This window comes from Gekko japonicus, unplaced genomic scaffold (genome assembly GCF_001447785.1).
Source record: "Gekko japonicus isolate JY-2015 unplaced genomic scaffold, Gekko_japonicus_V1.1 scaffold247, whole genome shotgun sequence".
Lineage (NCBI taxonomy): Eukaryota > Metazoa > Chordata > Lepidosauria > Squamata > Gekkonidae > Gekko > Gekko japonicus.
The window spans coordinates 1,255,917-1,276,565 of NW_015166427.1; the positions used below are offsets into that span (position 1 = coordinate 1,255,917).

Genomic DNA, 20,649 nt, shown 5'->3' on the forward strand with positions numbered 1-20,649 from the left:
AAAATATATATTTTTATGCTGCCTTTCCATCCAGTCAGGGTCCCCAAGGTGGCACATAGAAACATTTATAACAATTAAAGACAACATTTATCATTAGGGGGGTACCCTCCCCTAGAAGAAGTGGAAGAACTGTGGCTCCAGAGAGAAAATAGCGGCATCGGTAACAACAATGGCGGCGAAACAGCGGCAGAAGCAGCGGCGAAGGGACGCCCCCCCGGAACAATGACTGGTCGGAGGTCAGCAGCGGCGCAGCGTCATTGGAGAGATTGGAGCTGGAAGGACGTAATCCCCATCGCCTGCGTGCAGCAAGCCCGACGAGCCAGCAGGGGCCGCTGTGGAAGCCAGCTAACTGAAGTCCCCCCTCTAAGAAAGAACTGCGCGAAGAGGCATGTGACCGCCCGGGAAAAAAGACGGAAGGAGAAGCAAGAACATCTGTGGGAAAAAAAGCCTTCGGAGGGTATCTGGTAGGGTTCCCATCCCCCTGAATTTGTGGCCATAGTTAGGACTCTAGAAAGTGTGTGCACACACGATACTCTGTAAGCCGCCCAGAGCCCTTTGGGGGTGGGCAGGGTAAAAATCCCATGTAATAATAATAATAATAAAAATAAAAATAAATGCAATAAAATCACATAAACAAGCAACACCAGAACAAAAAAAAAATAAGGGCTATCTCAAGACTCAACACATGTAACTGCAAGGAAATCCCACAATTCCACTTCAGTCTCATTGATTTCATTCCATCGAGGAAGTTATTTTCGGAGGCAAACTGAGCCATGGGGAAAAGTGGGGTATCAATGTTTTGGTAATGAAATAAAATAACAGTTTCAGCAACAGCATGCACTGAGCAAACTCTAACTTCTTCTGCTAGAAACCCTTTACAAACTTTGGTTTTTAAGGCTTCAAAAGGGCAACAATATCCTTCATCTTCTCCCTTCAAGCCATATTTTCTGCTTCAACTGAAAGCTGCCATCCCAGTCCTGCCTATATAACCCTCATCGAATCTCTCAGATTTCTACCCTTCTAGACCTCAGGCTGGTGAATCATGATTAGCCAATGACTTCCTATATGGCAAATATGCTGCTATGGAACCCCTTAAGAAAAAGAATGCTGGGAAGCAAAGTCCAATTTTTATTTCCTCTGAACTGGCACTTCTAAAAGTACTGCTTGCTACACGGGCTGACAAACTTCAAAATGAATGTACCGTTGTACTTACTGAGTTCTTCTTACTTCTGCATTTGCAATTGCGCTAATGAAAGGCACAATTTTGCCATAGTGTAAGAAGAGCCGCACCAAAGGTATGGCTGCCTCCTGTTTTTCCCTGCAGACTTCACCCAACACATGGGCAGCAGATGCTGAAACAGGCTAAATATGGAAAGAAATAAAGCTGTATAGCCAAGTAGTTAACATACTTCTCCTTAATTTGTGCAGGATTGCTAATATTAGTTGCAGTGCCCAGCTGAAAAGGTACCTGAGAGGCATCTAGTTGATCATTTTAGTCACAAGAGGGCACTAACAAGAAAACAAATATAACACTCTGTGCATTCATATTGTTTAGTAAATATTTCAGCAGCTTTTTTGAATGGGGAAGAACTGGCTACAGTTATATTTGTACTAGCTTTCTTCAGTATCAATTAAACTGTCCAGGAGATGCACAAAAAAGGCAATGTGGTATCCCTACTCTGAACCTGTGTTATGCAGAGAAAGCCTCTATCATTTATCAGCTATTCTGACAGAAGGATGTGGAATGTTAAGCTAGTCCAGTATCTACATAGGAAAAGAAAGTTACCAGTTTGGCTGGAACTGACATCACACAGGGCCAACAGGGAACTCAGAAGAAAGGTAGGTCCTTCTTGAAGCAAAAGAGGCTCACCAGAAGGAATCTGAAGAATTTTCAGAATGCTTAAGGTATGGAGGAGCTATATGCAATCCGAGGGGAGGGAAGGAGATAGTTGGCATGAAGCCAGGCTCAGAGAGACAAGGTTGTTAAAAGAAGTGGATGCTACATCTAGACCCTGATAAGGAAGTTCTGCCAGTTGTAGTGTCTATTATAATGGCGGCATTGTGACCTAGAAAGAAGGGAGAGGGTCAAAATGCAGCAGAGGTTAAATTTCACATATTGATTAGAACTAATCAGCCAATTATTTGGCTGCAGTCTTTTCAATGAAATAAAGGTTTACCCATAAAACAGAAGCCATTTCATTCAATAAAACACCCCTCGCCCAATCCACTAAACATGTATTCCTCCATTAATTTTCACGGTTATACTACAAAAAGCTTGGGCCTATTAAAATGGGAGAAAGGCAAAATATAAATAAAATATTTTAAAAGGCTTGCTTCATACTCAAATATATATTCTTATGCCAAATGCCCATTGGATGGCTGTCGATTTATTTAATGCCAGGGATCTGTACTGCAGTGATCAGTACTGGTTCCAATGCTTTTTCACTTGTTCATTAATGATTTGGAGTTGGGAGTAAGCAGAGAAGTGGCTAAATTTGTGGATGACACTAAATTGTTCAGGGTGGTGAAAACCAGGGAGGATTGTGAGGCACTCCAAAGGGATATGTCGAGGATGGGTGAGAGGGTGTCAATGTGGCAAATGGGGTTCAGTGTGGCCAAGTGCAAAGAGATGCACATTGGGGCCAAAAATCCTAACTATGAATACATGTTGATGGGGTCCGAACTGGCGGAGACCGACCAAGAGAGAGATCTTGGAGTTGTAGTAGATAACTTATTGAAAATGTTGAGACAGTGTACGACTGCAATAAAAAAGGCCAACGCTATGCTTGGGATTATTGGGAAGGGAATTGAAAACAAATCAGCCAGTATCATAATACCCTTGTATACATTGATGGTGCGACCTCATTTGGAATACTGTGTGCAATTCTGGTCACCACACCTCAGAAAGGATATTATAGCATTGGAAAAAGTGCAGAAAAGGGCAACTAGAATGATAAAAGGGTTGGAACTACCCAGGGCTTTTTTTGTAGAAAAAGCCCAGCAAGAACACATAAGCATAATTGGCTACACCCAACAGCAGAAACTCATTAGCATATTAGGCCACACCCCTAACAGCACAGTCATGAGCATATGAGGCCACACTCCTGTGTTACCAGAAGTGTGGTCATCCAGCCACACCCACCTTTTGCTTCTTATTCTGTTTACCTTGTTTGTTGTCAAAACCCAGGGCTTTTTTTGTAGCAGGAACTCCTTTGCATGTTAGGCCACACACCCCTAATGTAGCCAATCCTAATGAGTTTCTGCTGTTGGGTGTGGCCTATTATGCTAATGAGTTCCTGCTGGGCATGACCAACTCAGGAGTCAGCTGGAACTCCGTTCCTGTGCGTTCCTGCCCAAAAATAGCCCTGGAACTACCCTTGATCTTAGCCAAAAGGCAGAGAAGCTGGAAAAATTGTATGATTCTCTTATTAATATTATTTTATTTTACTAATTTTATTAATTTTCTCTTGTTAATGTTCTTATACTATTCTTATGTTATTACTGTTTTAATCTTTCTTATATCAGAATTGTACTGCTTTACTGGCTCTTGCTGTAATAAATTAGATCAAATCCAGATCAAAAGGGTTGGAACACTTTCCCTATGAAGAAAGGTTAAAGCGCTTGGGGCTCTTTAACGTTGAGAAGCAATGGCTGAGGGGTGACATGATCGAGGTTTATAAGATTATACATGGGATAGAGCAGGTAGAGAAAGAAATACTTTTCTCCCTTTCTCACAATACAAGAACTCGTGGGCACTCAATGAAATTGCTGAGCAGTCAGGTTAGAATGGATAAAAGGAAGTACTTCTTGACCCAAAGAGTGATTAACACATGGAATTCACTGCCACAGGAATTGGTGGCAGCTACAAGCATGGAAAGCTTCAAGAGGAAATTGGATAAACATATGGAGCAGAGGTCCATCAGTGGCTATTAGCCACAAGGTATAGATAGGAACTCTCGATCTGGGGCAAGTGATGGTCTGTATTCTTGGTGCTGGGGAGGCAACAGTGGGAGGGCTCCTAGTGTCCTGGCCCCACTGCTGGACCTCCTGATGGCACCTGGTATTTTTGGCCACTGTGTGACAGAGTGTTGGACTGGCCGGGCCATTGGCCTGATCCAACATTGGTTTCTCTTGTGTTCTTACGTACATGGAATCCATGAAATAAAGGAGAGAATTATTGTTGTTATTTTTTTTTTAAAACACATATCTGAAGCCACCAGAATGGTTTGAAAACAGTTCTGATGTAATGCTGGCTCCCCACAAAAACATGGAGCAAGCCTCAATGAATGTACACCCTCCTCTATGCAATTTTCCTTCCCTCGTGTAAACTGAGTCCACTCAGCCTCCTTTTCATCATGGTTAAGCAACTCATCAATACTAATGTTAAGAGTGGTTCAAGTGAACCAGAGTTTCTCTTAACCTAGTATCTGAAACCAAATTCAAACTGTAGTTTCAGGCCCCTGTTTAAAGAAAATCATGGTTAGCTTTAACCATTGGTCATGTCAGAGCCACCAACCCTTTACAGGTAGTTAAAGGAGAAAACGAGGAGGCTTCCAGAGAGTTTTCCCACCTAGCTGCTCATTTGTTAACCACAGTTATCAGGGAACCAGTGTTCTCAAGGAGCTAACACACCAGCCCAATTCACTGTAAAATGACAAAATAAGAATGATGACTTGCGGAGGAGATCTGGGGAACAACCAACAGCAAATAAATTACCTCAACATCTGCAGATTTTAAGAAGAGATCTCTAAGTGGGCTATAATAGTCTGAGGGAAAGACATGATCTTCTGTGTAAACCACATTTAACCTCAAGGAACCCAGGTCATCTGGTTTCAGTGACTTGTTGCCATTATCTCTGGGCTGGAGGAAGTACCTAGCAAAAGAGACAAAAAACAACCAAATGGTGTGTCATTATCAGATAGAAAATCCACAAATCTTCCTTCCCTGGGCCTTTTAGAGGCAATGTAGTAGCCTGGCAAGTATTTCCATAGTGAAATTAGGGGGGAGGTGAATTTTTTATTAGATAAAATTGTGATGCAATATTAGTACATAATTTTATAGCAATCATATCAAGTACCATGCTTCATAAGAGCTGGATTGCCGGAGAAATTTCAGAGGTAGTCTTAGTTCTCCCAAAAACTCATCGCCGAACTTCAAGTTGCTTGCATTCCAGAGATCAATTCTGTAACAAAACCAAAAAGTTAAACTGGTGCCATTTCTCCCCCTCTTGAATTCTTCATTCTACCTGCCCGCCCCCACACCATTTAGACAGGAAATGGTATCTTGCAAAGTTCAAAATAAAGTCCTGCCTTCCTGCCTTGAGTGGGAAAACAATGATAGGACTAGTGAAGATATGGAAAAGGGTAGCAAGCTGGCTTTGCAATTTTTAAATTGAGTCTACATCATATTTTTTGTGTTTTCTTAAAAAACACACACATTAAAAACAAACCAGCCAAAGAATCAACCAACAAGAACAGTGAATTCAATTCCTTATTTATTATATCACTGTTTGGGGGCAACCCCACACCCTCAAACTTACCAAGAATCCAGAAAATGGAAATGAAAACACAAGGTTGCCAACCTCCAGGTAGGACCTGGAGATCTCCTGGAATGACCTGGAGATCTCCTGGAATCACAACTTATCTCCAGACTAGAGAGATCAGTTCCCTGAGACAAAATGGCTGCTTTGGAGGGTGGACTCTATGGAATTATGCCCCTCTGAAGTACCCCTCTTCCTCAAAACCCAACCTCCCTAGGCTCCAACCCCCAAATCTCCAGGTATTTCCCAATCCAGAGTTATCAATCCTAGTAACACTGGCGTCCCTGACCACATCCACCAGAGCTCCTCCCACTCTGGGCACCTCTGAGTATCTTGAGAACAAACAACCAGAAGGCAGGCAGGATACATGAGTGGACACAGGCCCAACACGACCCACTTAAAAGATTCAGGAAGGCTTCCTTCTTGGTCCCTGCCAACCTCTGGGACATCATAGAGGCTCACAGTCACTTTCACACACCTCCTACTTCTACCTTTAATTCTTACAGTTCCTTACAAGATTTAACACTAGAACAAATTTTGACTCCACTGGTACCTTTAAGACCAACAAAGGTTTATTCAAGATATGAGCTTTTGTGTGCATGCACACTTCTTCAGATACAAAGAAATGGAAATAGAAATAACAGTCCTACGTATTGAGGGTGGGAAGTAAATTAGCATACAGAATAACGAAGATGTTTTTAACAGATTAAAATAACAAGATCAGATTATATGGCTATCATCTGTTCGAAAGATTAAAATAACAAGATCAGATTATATGTCTTCGGATTCAACTGGTGGGGGAAACACAGCAAGGAAATAAATATATCAGAATTGGAGATTGATGTATCCTTAATTTTGGAATGGTTAGAGATTGAACACTGCTGTCTCTTCTGGAACAAAAGAGTATTTTCAGATACTGTCAGCTAATGTGGCAACCTTTTAAACATGTTTCTACACAACACTCACAAAAAATCGAGAGACAAATACTCAATTTCTACTTGGTTCCTGAATATTTTTTTTAACCTGTCCAATCAGTTATCTGTGCGCTTTTCCCTAGAATATGGGAAACCACAGTATTAACCATCTAGTTAACAGAACAAAGTTTGAGTCCCAGTGGTACCTTTAAGACCAACAAAGTTTTATTCAAGGTATAAGCTTTCGTGTGCACACGAAATGGACACGTCCCTACAGAGTGGCTTGAATCAGGGAGACCAGGTCCCCGCTTTAGTGGGTGACCTCCCCCCAATGGCTGGAAGCGGCAATTGGCACATGGTTTAACAATAGTTTTGTGGCAAATGCTACAGTGTTGCTCCCTCCGCGCTGCCGGTGATGTCACTGTATTGCCAGCGATGTCACAATGGCCAGGGCCCCGCCCCAAGGGAAGTCTCCTGCGAAGACACAATCCTTTGCTCATGAACTCCTTTCTTCACTTGGTATATGGCTCATACACCAAGTGAACACATGAAGTTTATACTGAGTCACATCATTGGTTTATCAAGGTAAGTACTGTATATTCTGACTGAATGTGGCTCTTCAAAGTCTCAGGTCTAGGTTTTTCACATCACATAATACCTGATCCTTTCAAACAAAGATGCCAGGCATTGAACTTGGAAAGCTGATCCACTATCGCTCAGCCACAGCCCCTTAAGAAATGACATCTGATTTTGCTATATCCTCAGAGCATCGAAGTCCTGGGTTTCCGGCACACTCCTGGGTCAGGACGTAGGTCTACTCTATTCTGACCTTTGTAGCTTGGGCTACATTTAACAGTCTCAGCGTGCATTAAGATGGAGCTTTCCTGCTCCGTTTTGAAAATATGTATATCAGCTGACCATAAAATGATATACTTTCACAATTTTTAATGGCATCACTTGCAATGCAAGAAACCACGCCAATGCAAGAAACCGCAAGGACTTTCTGGCACTTTTGCTGGCTTCTCACAAATTTACTACTTAGTAGGGACTGTGAGGGACTGTGGCTGAGTTCAGACTGGCAGTTTGAAGCACGAGGGAGTCGTGGCAAAAAAGAGCCGGAACAACTTGTTCCAGGTATTTCTGGTCACAATGCACTGACTGATGCAGGAGCATACTGGGGAGGAGGCGCAAGGGAACGTTCGCACTGTTGGCCCACCCCAGTGCGGCTTTCTTTTTGGTAAGGCACGGCTTTCTTTTTGGTAATCCAGTGATATGCACTTATGCGCATCAGCAATTGTGGATTTCGGCATTCACACTTCCGGGAAGTGGGATAAACGCGCTCTCCAGGGTTTGCTACCACTTTTACCTGGTATTTTTTAAACTTGGGAGGGAAGCGTTACAAGACGGGTTGAGTACGGCTGGGGAACGCCGGACAGCTGTGTCTGTGTGAACCGGCCCTTTAATCCGTTTGTAAAATGTTTCGGGCACATGCCTTTGGGGCAAACTGAAAGTCTGAACTCAGTCTGTATGTGTGCATACATACATATGTGCAATGTGGAAACAAACTTACCTGATTTCCATCTTGTCCACTTCATCAGCATCTTCAATTTCAAAGTGGAACTTCTTGTTATTACTGCAGGGTCTGGTAATCTATTCCAGATGAGAATTGGTAAAATGATTAGTGCAATCTTACTAGCCAATAAACGCAGAACTGAAAAAAACTAGCCAATTGTAGATGAATAAGCAAAGACAGTTTTTGAAATCCAGGCAGATGAAGCAGGAAGGGCTTCTGATCATTTAAGAGACAGATGGAGAATCCATACCTGGCTTCTTATGTGGGACAGGGCACTGAGCAGACATAGTAGCAGTTTATAAGGGGAGGGCAGGAGGATTAATGACAGAGCTAAGAAAGTTAAATTGGCCAAACATTAGAAATATAGGCCATTATCATCACAACAAGGTAAACTGTCCTTGCCTAACCTTGCTGTTCACTTTCTAAATTATGTGGACATCAAGTTCTTTCTTGAGTTGCCCTGACCTGGATAGCCCAGGCAAGTCTGCTCTTGACAGATATCGGAAGCTAAGCAGGGTTGACTCTGGCAAGGACTTGGATGGGAGACCTCCTTGAAATACCAGCAGTTGGGAGGACAGGGGCAGGCTTCATTCAGCCACCTCTCTGAATATCCTCCAGGCCCCCAGGTAGGGGTCAGTCACCAGAAGTTGCCATGACTTCCAGGTGCACACACATTCACTCACACACGTATATACACACAAATCACATATGAAAAATCCAACACCCCCCCCAAAATAAAAAAGTTCTCTCTTGATTTAGAGATAAACTTGATCACATATAATATGCAGAAATAGCAAAAAAAGTCAAAAAAAATCTAAACAGGCCATTTTTATTTAGAAATTGAAACAATGGACCTGTGACGTTAAAATGTTCACCAGCTAATGAAGACTAATGTAAAAAAATAAATTAAAATTGCAAGGATATTTCCTCAGTTTTAATGTTACATGTCTAATCCATCCTAGTACCCTCAGAGTTCTGGTATCACATGTGGCTTTTATTCACAGAACCATACGTAAGTAACTTTTGATCAAACTAGATACTACAGTGACCATAGGCCAAATCCATGGCCGCTGTAACATCTAACTTGGCCTCACAATTGCAATCCTAAGAACATTATCCCAGGAGTAAGCCCATTGAGTAGACGAAAGCAGACCTGGCTAGGATTGCTCTCTTTGTATACTGAAGGATAATAGCGAACACTACCCAATCACTACATATCCAGCCAAGGTGGATAATACGAATCCCATCTGTATGGCTGTATTTTTCATCGATGGCAGAACAGCTGCATCTTATTTTTCATACTGAAAAGGTAATTCCGGTCTTTCCATTCTACCCTCCATTCTAGTTGAGAGCAGAGGAAATGGGGATTCCACTTATTCAGACTTCAACTGATAGCTCATGTTTTAAATAGGAAGGAGAGGTGAGGACTACACTTCCTAGCCTGAGGGCAATGTCTTGTCATATTACACATAAATTTGCAATATCATCTTCTCCCTTTTTTTACCAGTATGATTTCTGAGCGGGAAAGGATCTGGGAAAGTGCCTTTGAATTATTCAAAGGGCAATGCAGAACAGTGTAGATTCACAATTAAACGTTCCTTTTTAAATAGCAGATTCATGCATGCTGACAAGTTTTTAAAATTCTTAGCAGATGGGATGTTTGTGAAAATCCCAAAACACCTCAGCAGCTGAGCAACTAACTATGTAGGATCCATTATAACCCAACAAAAGCCAGATTTTTAACTGTCAGTCACCCTAAAGGTTCCAGAGAACACAGTCTGTATTTATCTCTTGCCCCCCCCCAAGTTAACTTATTTTGGAATAAATGGGGGGGGGAATCACAGTATTTTCATCTGCAAATCTCTGTGTGCTTCACTTTAATTAGATAGATTTGCCAGTCAGTGACCACAGTAAGTACTTTTGAAGATCTTTCCAAAGCTGGTTTTGATCATATAAATAGATGCATAGATGTTACTTCCCCTCCCTGTCTATAGAATGCATGAGCAAAACAAACTTCAGGATGCATTGCAAGCCCAACACTTCGGAGGCAGCTGCCTCTCTGCAGCACAGGAGGAAACTATTTTAAAAATGAGGTTATATATTATTCTGGCTTTCATAACACAAAGGCAAGAATATAACAATGAGGTTTTCGATTCTCACCAGCCTACGACACAAAAACTACCACTAGCGTACCCCACCCAGCAGTAACCACAATGCTTGCAACGGAATGTGTGCAGAGATGAAGTTGTTCAAAAGTCCCTCCCTGTTACAAACTCAAAACGTTTTGGTGGGCCAAAGGTTTTTTTCCCCCCTTCCCACAAAAAAGTGATTTCATTATCAGATAGACATATGCATACATGCACGCACACACGCTGATCTAACAGCTTTTTAAAAACATAGATAGCAACAGAAAAGACGGTTCCAGATAAAAAGCCAAATAGACAGCCATTTAAAAGGCTATGCTTGCAATTCATGAAGCTAATGGGAACTAGAACTAAAAGCACGGGACGCAACAGTCCTTAATTATGTATTTAACTTAAATGTACCTTGGAGCCAAAGAGCATGATATGTTTCAGCAGTTCTCTCTGTGCTAGTCTGTTTTGTACAGTCTCCTCACTGGAGATTAAAGAATTAATTTGATTTTGAATGCATTCACAACACCAGAAAGGGGCAGAAGTAAATTTGTTTTAATAAAATTGGCTGTGGCTTTTCATATTATGATATAATCTTACCAGTGCAGGAGAGACATATTGATCATGACTTAAGATCATGTCAATTAACTTGGCCAAGACAGTCTTGACACCAGCTTAACCTACTTCCTCTCCACCAGCCCTGCTAAGGCTTTATCACCTAGGGTTGTCATTCCCCAGTTGGGGGCGGGGGATTGCCCAGTTTTGTGGGCCCCTGCTCACCACCAGCCACTGGCTGGCAGGAGGAAATTCCCCCCCAACAGCAAGGTTGTGTGACATGCCTATGTCACCCAAAAGTGACGTGGGCACGCCGGGGCAACGCGCTGGTTTTTGGACAAATCTCTATGGTTTGAGGGTGATTTTACCATAGAGTTTTGTCCCAAAACCAGAGCATTGCTCCCAACATGCCTATGTCACTTCCAGATGACATAGGTATGGCACATGATGTCACTTCCGGTGAAGGCGGCATATCAGGGGTGATGCTTCTGGCTCTCAGAACATCCCCCCCCCCCACTGATGTCTCTAATGGACCTGGCAACCCTATTATCACCACATTCTTACCCCTCTGGTTCTCAGACACTGCGATCACACACACCAAATAATCCACTTTCAATCCACTTTGAATGTACTTTCCAACTGGATTTTGCCAGTTCACACAGTAAAATCCAGTTGGAAAGTGCACTGAAAGTGGATTGAGAGTGGATTATTCAGTGTGTGCGATTGCAGCATTAGACACCCAACCACCAAAAGATAAGCAAGGATTCACTGTTGTGGTGAGAAGAAGCCCCGTCCCCTGGAGATCGGGCTCTTTTTGTAGCAGGTACTCATTTGCATATTAAGCGACACACCCCTAATGTAGCCAATCCTCCAAGAGCTTACAGTAGCTCCTGTAAGAAGAGCTCTGTAAGCTCTTGGAGGATTGGCTACATTAGGGGTGTGTGGCCTAATATGCAAAGAAGTTCCTGCTACAAAAAGAGCCCCACATCTCATGCTTGTTACCACACTGCCTGTGGGGTGGGGAGCATGAGCTGGAGACCAGCCTATTACCTGTGGTCTTGTTGTAGATGCCACGTCTGGGTTGCCAATGGCAGCCTCCATTAGACAGGATGGAATGGAGCAAGGGAGCTATTTTCTAGAGGATTTTTCAAAACAGGTGGTATGTCTATAAAGGTTCATTTTTGGCCCGGGTCACACGAGTGGGATACTGAGCCGCTGAAGGGAGGCAAATTAGAGCCGGATCAAAAAGAACCGTGGTAGCGCGATCCAATGGGCCCCCGTGACGCTGTACTCTGGCCTTCAGCAGGCGATCAGACGTAGAGCAGCAAAATGGACGTTGCGCGTTTGTGTGCATGCGTGGGACGGGGAACAGTGCTGGCTATGACGGGCTACCAGCGCTTCCCCGATCAGATGCCTGGAGTTGCCGCGTGTCATCCGGAAGGTACTGCTCTGTTGCCGGTACCTTTTCAATGCAAGTTTTCAGGATGAAGGGACGGATTAGGGACGGGTGCATGACGCTTCCCAGGTGTTGCGGTATGATCGTGCCCGTTTGATGTGCCCTCAACCTGTCCTTTTCACGGGGCAAATCCTCCCGTGTGACCGGGGGCCCCCATTTAGTTTGGGGGCCAAAAGAGGTCAAACGGTTCATCATTATTATCATTTATAAAATATAAAAATAATCTCTTCATTTGAAACCCACCTTCCTCACTGAGACTCAAGAGTGGATCACAAAATATGAAAGACAATTCACGCAGAGGCAGCAAGGAGGACCTCCAATAAACAATGCAGTCGGACTAGGATTACAGAAATGGGAAAACAATGCGAATGAAAACTGGTCTAAAGCATAACATACCATGATGAAGCGAGGGAGGTGCAAATGTAGAGGACATTGCAGAAAAAAGGAAGGCGATATGTACAATAACAGTGCCCCAGGCTATAATACTGTCCCTTATAGAAGCATTCTCCTGCGCTGTTCCATTATATTGCCATTCTAATCCCTTTGTAAAAATGCCCTCCTGAACATTTCTGTTTTATGCATTTTGCAAAATGACAGAAAAGTGGGGGCCCTCCTTACCACCTTGGACAGGCCATTCCACAAGGTGGGAGCCAACAAAGAGAATGCGCGTGAACAAACACATGCCAATTTTAACCATTTGCAGGATGGCACCTTCAGAGGAGTTTGCTCAGATGCTGTGAGCCCCTCTCTGGTACAGAACTGTTCAAATAAGGAAAATGGTTGTCATGCTACGAGCCCATGGGGTAAAAATCAAATACATAAATGGCATATTAGATGGTTTTGTTGTTGATGTGCAGACTCTAAACTGGGAGAACTGGGTTTGATTCCCCACTCCTCCACATGCAGCTTCTGGTGTGACCTTGGGTCAGTCACAAGTTCTTTCAGAATTCTTCAGAATGTTATAATGAAATAAGGTTCTGACTATGCCACTCAGGATCTTAATGCTGATTTCATTTCCCTTATACTGTGGCTAAGTAAGGCAGAAATCAAGCGGCAACTTTAAGACCAACCAAGGCCCCGGTCACATGGGCCAGATAATGTGGGGGGGGAGGCGTGGCTGTTTGCCCCAGAGCAAAATAAAGCGTGGTAGCCTGATCACACAGTCTCCGTGCTTAGGCTGTTAGCTGGTGATCACACAGTGATGCTGCAGCATGGCAAAGAAGCGGCGCGGCGTGATCACACAAGCATTTAGCATTTGTGCACATTTGCAGTTCCGCGGAGCAGCACTCTTTCAGTTTTGTGTTTGTGCGCATGCGCTTACGAAAAACATCCAGTTTATGACGGGAAATGGATGGGCGCCGGATGCCAGGCGGTACTATCACTCCCATGATCAGATGCCCGCCTGTGCCGCACGTTTTCCGGATACTAGTGCACTTTCCTTGGTACTTTTTAACTCCGCATCTTCGGTGGGACGCCACAGGTTGGCCACGGGTGCGCTACGCTTCCCAGATGTTGCAGTGTGATTGCGCCCCGAAAATCTGCCCAACATTCATGCCTTTCGCGAATTCTCCGTCTGCCCGACATTCATGCCTTTCGCACGGTAAATTCTCTGTGTGACCAGGGGCCCAAGTTGATTTTAGCATCAGCTTCCACAAGCATTTTATCAGAAGAAAATAGCAACAAATTATTGTTCCTTTTTTAAACGTGTGTGTGGGGAGAAGGAGAATAGGAATCAGCAGATTTTTGGAAAAACTGCTGTAAAGTAGCAAGGTGCTGAGGCAAGTCCTTCCCTACAGATTATTAGCACAGCCCCTCTACACAGAGCTGTAGAGCTCACTGAAACAGGAAATCCACAGTCAGTCTCACCTCAGCCACGGAAATTACATAGACAAGCTTTCTCTTAACTGCATCCTTTACAAAATGGGAATGTCTTGAGAAATGGGGATAATACTGACCTTCCGATTGTTCTAAGGATTACCAATCCATCAATCAGTTTTATTATGATGATCCTACATCAGCTGACAAGGTTTACCAGGACATATGATGCCGTTTTGAGCATATGAAGCGTACTACATACTTAGTATTTACGCACTTATGCTTGTTCTGTCTCAGCTGGAATGCATTCGTGACATGTATAACCTCTCTAAAACTAAGCCTGCCCGCCCCCATTCCCAAAGCAATTTTGAAAAAAGTAGGCCTTTTTTCCTACCCTTTTGGCCTCACATCCTGTTCCCAGTATCCAAGATCAGCATTAGTAATTTCAGTTGGCTATTGTATGCTAGCCAATGTGAGGATTTACTCAGACATCACGATGAAGCTTTCTCTAAAGCAAAAGTAAACAAAAACAAAACCCAGACCCACCCTATACAAGCCCTTTTCATATATGGAAGAGAGAGAGAGAGAAGGAGAGAGAGGGGGGAAGGAAGGAACAAGTCTTGTGAACTGCTTTAGCGTTTAGATTGTACTCCTGTATAAAGTTTGCATGTATTCCTACTGATTGCAGCCAAAACAAAAGAAATGGGCGGGAGTGGCAAAATTCTGAATGATGCGAGGCTTTTCTTTAAGAAAAAAACCTCTCTTACACAAAGTTCTAGAGATTTTCTATGTAATGGAAGAGGCTTCTATTGAAGTGAAGGGATCTTTTGTGTTACAGTGTGTTGGCAAGTAACCAAAACCTTCGATTTTTGAATGGCTTGCCACTACCACTTTAAAGCTTTTTACGTTTCCTGTGAGACAATCCTCCCACCATTGACCAAGAAAGGCAGGGTGGAGTGGCTCTAAACCCCCATTTTGGGAAGCACTCCCTCCTCAGTACTAAATCAAAGCTTGGTTGATTGGCTCAGAAGGACCAACTGGGGAGGGAAAGCTACTAGATGAACTTCCCTGCAGTCACATGGAAACACGATCAGCTTCTGTCTGGATGGATGGTGAACTGGGCCCAAGATTTGGGAGGGCTCTGTACTGTCCTTTGAAAACTCTTTCACTAAAGGTAGCAGCTGGCAGAGTATGGAACTATTAGCCCCGGTTGATAGCCCTGCATTGCATTTTAGTACCCGCTCTTCTGAAATACCAACCTCAAAGTAAAACACTTCATCAAACTGTGGATTGTTGGTCTTCTTTTTAACTTTAGTCTTTTTGACGTCTGATCTGCTGGAAAGAAAGCACAGAGCAAAAAAAAAAAAAAAGTTACCCAAAATGTGACAATCGGTTTTGTAATTGTGAGGCCCACTCTCCCACAGCAAAGTATGTAACTCTGACCTTCCTTCAGTTTCATCTAGGGGTGTGCACTCGGTATTCAGTCGAATGCAGATCAGAGACCTCTATTTGGCCACCAAAGCAGCCCCACAGGAATAAAAGCCTCCCCTCCCCTCCCCGGAGTCATGCTGCAGCTGCCACCTGACTCTAGAGAGAAGGGAAGGACTGGCTGGCTCCTTTTATAGCTCGGTTTAAATCAAGATGCAAGAGCAAGCCCAGCCTCTTATAACTCGGTTTAAATCAAGATGCAAGCCCAGGATCGACTGGGGTGGCGGAAGCTCAGAGCTTCTGCCACCCCGGCTGATCCTCTCCCAGTAAGGTCTGCGTGCAGGGAGAGAGCCTTCCCTGCGCATACAGATGCTGGGGCCAGCTTCTTCTGGGGCGGTTTAAACCAGCTGGGTCTGTGCTGCAGGTAGGAAGAGCCCTCCTCACCAGCACAAATCCCGGGGCCAGCTTCTTCTGCGGGCTGGTTTGAACCACCCTACAGAAGAAGCTCTGCCAGGCAGCCAGGTCTGTGTGACTGGGAGGGAGAACCCTCCCCACCCGCACAGATCCTGAGACCAGCTTCTTCTGTGGGGTAGTTTAAACCACCCCACAGAAGAAGCCCTGCCAGGCAGCTGGGTCTGTGCAGTGGGGAGGGCTCTCCCTGCCTGTACAGATCCTGGGGCTGGCTTCTTCTGTAGGGTGGTTTAAAACCACCCCACTGAAGAAGCTCTCCCTTCAGGGATTTAAACTTTAAATGCTTGCTGGGTGTAGTGGCAGAGTCACACCGCAGCAGCAGTGCAAGACGAGTCAACCCAGAAAGAATTTAAACTTTAAATCTCTTATCAATTATACCCAATGGGGACGACTGTATAATAGGGTATAATGGAGCTGAATATATTTGGGTTTCCCAAATATTAACCTGAATACCAGCACAATACCAATACTGGTATTCAGGAATATTCTGGAATACCAAATATTTTTGGGTCAAAAGTACCCGAATCCCAAGTCAACTGAATTTTTTAAAATCTTGCACACCCCTAGTCTCGTCTCCTGCAGGATGAATTTGGGAGAAGGCCTTCTGGTCCGCTCCCCTTACCATACTTGGAAGTGCCTGAACAGGGATATCCCAGAGTTGTGAATCAAAAAAGGTGCAAAAGCTTGGCTAAGGGAAATCCTGCATTTAAGTCACTGCAGAATCTCTCAGTGTGGTCATTATTTTCTACCCACTGTAAGGAGCACAAGGAAGGCTGTGCATGTCCCCAGGGCTAATTCTTGATCTCACTGCAGATAGAAATGTGGATGTTAAGCCTTCAAACAGGCTCTTAGCATAATTTCTAATGAAGCATTATCTTTTTGTGTAAAGAGAAAAAAGACAAGCGTAAGAACTAAAGCCACTTTCAAAAAAGACACTTTGATACATCTTAAAACAGTTTATTCGATGAGATATGTTGCTACCTCTAGGTGTGTTTTTTTAAAAAATACAAGGGCTTATATTTATCAGAATACACCTCTTCCTTAAGGCAAGGTCAGTAGGGATTTTAAGTTAGTCTCAAATCCCTACTGACCCTGCCTGAAGGAAGGGGGTGTATTCTGATAAATTCTTGCCTTGCTTAATTCCTTAAATCCTAAAAGATTCTTGCCTTGCTTAATTCCTTCCTTTTTTTGTACCTAATTTTGTGATTTTTGGGGGAAATGACAGGTAGGTTTTTTTAAAAAAAGAAAAGTTAAAGTGCTAACCTGCACGGTCCTGTTAACGTAACCGTTGCGTAAGGATCACATTGGCCGTTCACTATTGGCAGGCCTTGGCATTCTAGAACTCTGAATAAAGGGAAACAACATTATTACATAAAGTCACAGCATAGGACACACTTAGAGACACAGGACAGAGACGTTTAACATCTATATGAAATCACTGGAAGAGACCATCCTGGAACCGAAGTGAGGTGCCATCACTATGTGGGTGACTATCCTTTGAAAAGCACCCCATGCTCTACATCACATCCAGTTTTGATTACTATAATGTTTTTTTAGTGGGGCTGCCTTGAAAACTGGAAACTTGAGTTGGTCCAAAATGCAGCGGTCAGGCTGGATACCCCTGTGCTGAAAGTTCTGCACTGGCTGACAGTCTTGTTTCCAGGCACAATTCAAAGTGCTTTAAACCCCTGAATGGCTTGGGGCCAAGGTACTCGAAGGACCATCTCCCTTCTCCCATCTCGAGAGCCAGTTTGGTGTAGTGGTTAAGTGTGCGGACTCTAATCTGGGAGAACCGGGTTTGATTCCCCACTCCTCCACTTGCACCTGCTGATGTGACCTTGGGTCAGTCACAAGCTCTGGCACAGCTGTCCTTGAAAAAGAGCAGTTTGTGTCAGAGTTCTCTCAGCCCCACCCACCTCACAGGGTGTCTGTTGTGGGGAGGGGAAGGGAAAGGAGTTTGTAAGCCGCTCTGAGACTCCAGGTGAAGGGCGGGGTATAAATCCAATCTCTTCTTCTTCTTCTTTGTATTGTCCAGTCTGCTTCCCAAACCCTTCTCTCTGTGCCCCTGCCTGAAGATGCTTTGCATGCAGAAAGTCCCAGGCTCAGGACCTACATGCAGAAAGTCCCGGGCATCTCCACTTGTGGGAAGTGATGTGAAACACTTCCGCCTGAGACACTGGAGACACTACCAGCCTGGGTAGATGATATTGGCCTTGACAGATCACTACCACCACTATCAATGGTGGAGGATAACAACGGGGTTAGGGGAGGTCCCCGGAAGATCAGTCCATGATACCGCTGGACTGGCCTTGGACCATCGACAGGACAATATCACCCCAATGAAAGGATTGATACCATCTTTGGAGACCATCTTGTTTGTATGGAGCACTTTATTCTTGTTTTGTTGTTATTTAATGGTTTTACCGTTTTATCCTGTTTTATGTATGAGCTTGTGTCCTCTTGTAAGCCGCCCTGAGCCCGCTCGTGGGGAAGGCGGGGTAAAAATGTTAACAATAATAATAATAATCAGTGGTCTGACTAAGTATTAAACGAGTTTCATGTATGAGGAGCACACACCCCTTCCCTGATGGTCAGGTCTCTTCCCACAGCCCTTCTCCCTCATCCCTCTTTAGCTAAGGTTAGACACATTATGTGACCTTGACTGATCAAAAAGATGCTAGAGAAAAGTTACAGGAGCACAGAGGGAGAGGATCCAGCTCACCTCACACATATGCTCTGAAAAGACTTATTCCACCTGCTCTCTATACACCATTAAGGGTGTTCCCACACAAGGTTACTTGCCCCAGATTGCATGCTGTTGGAAAATGGGTTTCTTTCCTCCTTCCTCACAGCATCATGACTTTTCTCTGATGTCCCCCAGTCCTGCTTTGCTCTGAGGTTTTGTGGGAAATTGCAGTAAACCCTGGATTTGCCATATGGGTGGGAATGTTTGGATTTTCCCAGTCCCGCCTACACAGCAGCCATTTTCCCTGCAACAGGCATTTTGTCTTCTTGACTTCTTCTCTTCTTGACCTAGAATTTTTCTTTTTTAAAAAAAGCGGTTATTGAATAGCATTATATCGATATATCTGTTACCCCAATATATTAATCAGGTTCCCTGAATTCTCAGCTTTTCATTTACGAAAAATATCTAGCTCATTTTGTTGCAAAGATTAAAAAAAAAGACATATCTCTGCTGGGAAAGAGGCCAGACTTAACTTTTTTTAAAAAAATGAAACCTGGTAATTCAGAGAATTTTATACATATTTAGGTATAATGGTATACTGATATAATGCTATCCTGATTTTTTTTTTTAAGAACCACTGGGGAAACCTGTTGTGTGGAAGCCCCTTTGCCACTGTGATGCATTACCAGCTCCAACAGCAATAGGGAAATTACAAAAGCCTGTCCCTCTCCAGAAACACCGAACACTTGTTTAAGGACACAGAATTCCTACCATGAATGGTTCTAAGGTAGGCACTTGTGATAATTGTACACTTGGGGGATGGAGGGTGGAATGCTGGTGACAGATTGCAGAATAGGGCTGCCAAATCCCCCCGGGGGGCGGATTTCCCCCCGCTTTGGAGGCCCGATTTCCGCCACCGTGGAATCGGGCCCCGGGGGAAACCCCACCCCGGCGTGCACGTCAGCCAGATGTGACATGATGATGCCAGGCATGCTGGGGGCGGGGCCACAGCCATTTGAGGGGAAAACATAGAGTTTTCCACTCAAATGGCTGTGGTCCCGCCCCCAGCGTGCCCGGCGTCATCACGTCACATCCGGCTGACATGCATGCGGCGCGCGCGCGCTGAGGACGCCGAACGGGAACCCCCCGCCGCGAGGTAAAAACGATTTGGCAACCCTATTGCAGAATAAATACAGGGTTGCACAAAAGCAGACAGAAGGCGGATCACAAAAGGCTTCTGGAGGTCGAAGGCCTTGGAAAACCTTGGTTTATAGTTCTAGGATTCCTTTTTCAGACAGTTTTCCTTTTTACACAATGCAGCTGCTGATGCTGCAATTTGATGGGGGGGGGGAATAGCACGGGGGAAGGGGCCTTCTTAACTCATTCTCCTTGCAGCATTTTCCCACTGGAAGTTGCTCTGCCCAAGTTACTTTGGGGAGGAGCCATGGCTCAGTGGTAGAGAATCTGCTTTGCTTGTAGAGGTTCCCAGCTGCAGTCGCCGGCATCTCCACATAAAGGGACTGGGGAACCATTGATGCAAAGGACCTCTCTGTGAGACCCCGGAGAGCCACTGCCAGTCAGAGTAGACAATACTGAACTTAACAGAACAATTGTCTGACTCAGTATAAGGCAGCTACATATGTACTGTCATCACCGTAAAGGAAAAGATAGGAGTACTAACATCTTTTCAAACTGCAGCCTCAGCATGCAAAGAAGCAGATTACAGTCCCCAAAGATGAATCACAGAACTACATGTAACATACAGTTCCACCCCAAAGTCCTGCAGAAAGTGATGAACAATTTGTGCTTTTGTACGTGCTTAATGCAAAGAACACAGTGGAGGAAAAAGTACACATCACACCCATTTTAAATATTCCTTTCTCTTTGTGGTTGTGGCAAACTACACTTCACCTTTTGTAAATATATAATTTCGAGCTTACAAGAGATTTGTAGTTGAAGTTTATCTAGTACTCAGCGCAGAGTCTTGTGTTTACTGTCTTAAGTGTTTACATATCTGCACATCCCTGGGATATTCTGAAGTGCAGAGCAATAGCCTGCAATCCACCGTTCTGGCAAAGAT

The 20,649-nt window shown here is 44.1% G+C and overlaps 1 protein-coding gene across 1 annotated transcript in view; it reads right to left on the reverse strand.

Annotated features, from left to right (window-relative positions):
- RASA3 (RAS p21 protein activator 3) overlaps positions 1 to 20,649 on the reverse strand; it is a 202,628-nt gene that overhangs the window by 35,383 nt on the left and 146,596 nt on the right. Inside the window, exons 6-11 of the mRNA XM_015411759.1 lie at positions 17,147 to 17,227; positions 15,244 to 15,316; positions 8,024 to 8,103; positions 5,078 to 5,182; positions 4,717 to 4,873; positions 1,228 to 1,362 (exon numbers count right to left, since the gene is read on the reverse strand). Coding sequence (XP_015267245.1) covers positions 1,228 to 1,362; positions 4,717 to 4,873; positions 5,078 to 5,182; positions 8,024 to 8,103; positions 15,244 to 15,316; positions 17,147 to 17,227 — 631 coding nt within the window. The remainder of the gene's footprint in view (positions 1 to 1,227; positions 1,363 to 4,716; positions 4,874 to 5,077; positions 5,183 to 8,023; positions 8,104 to 15,243; positions 15,317 to 17,146; positions 17,228 to 20,649) is intronic.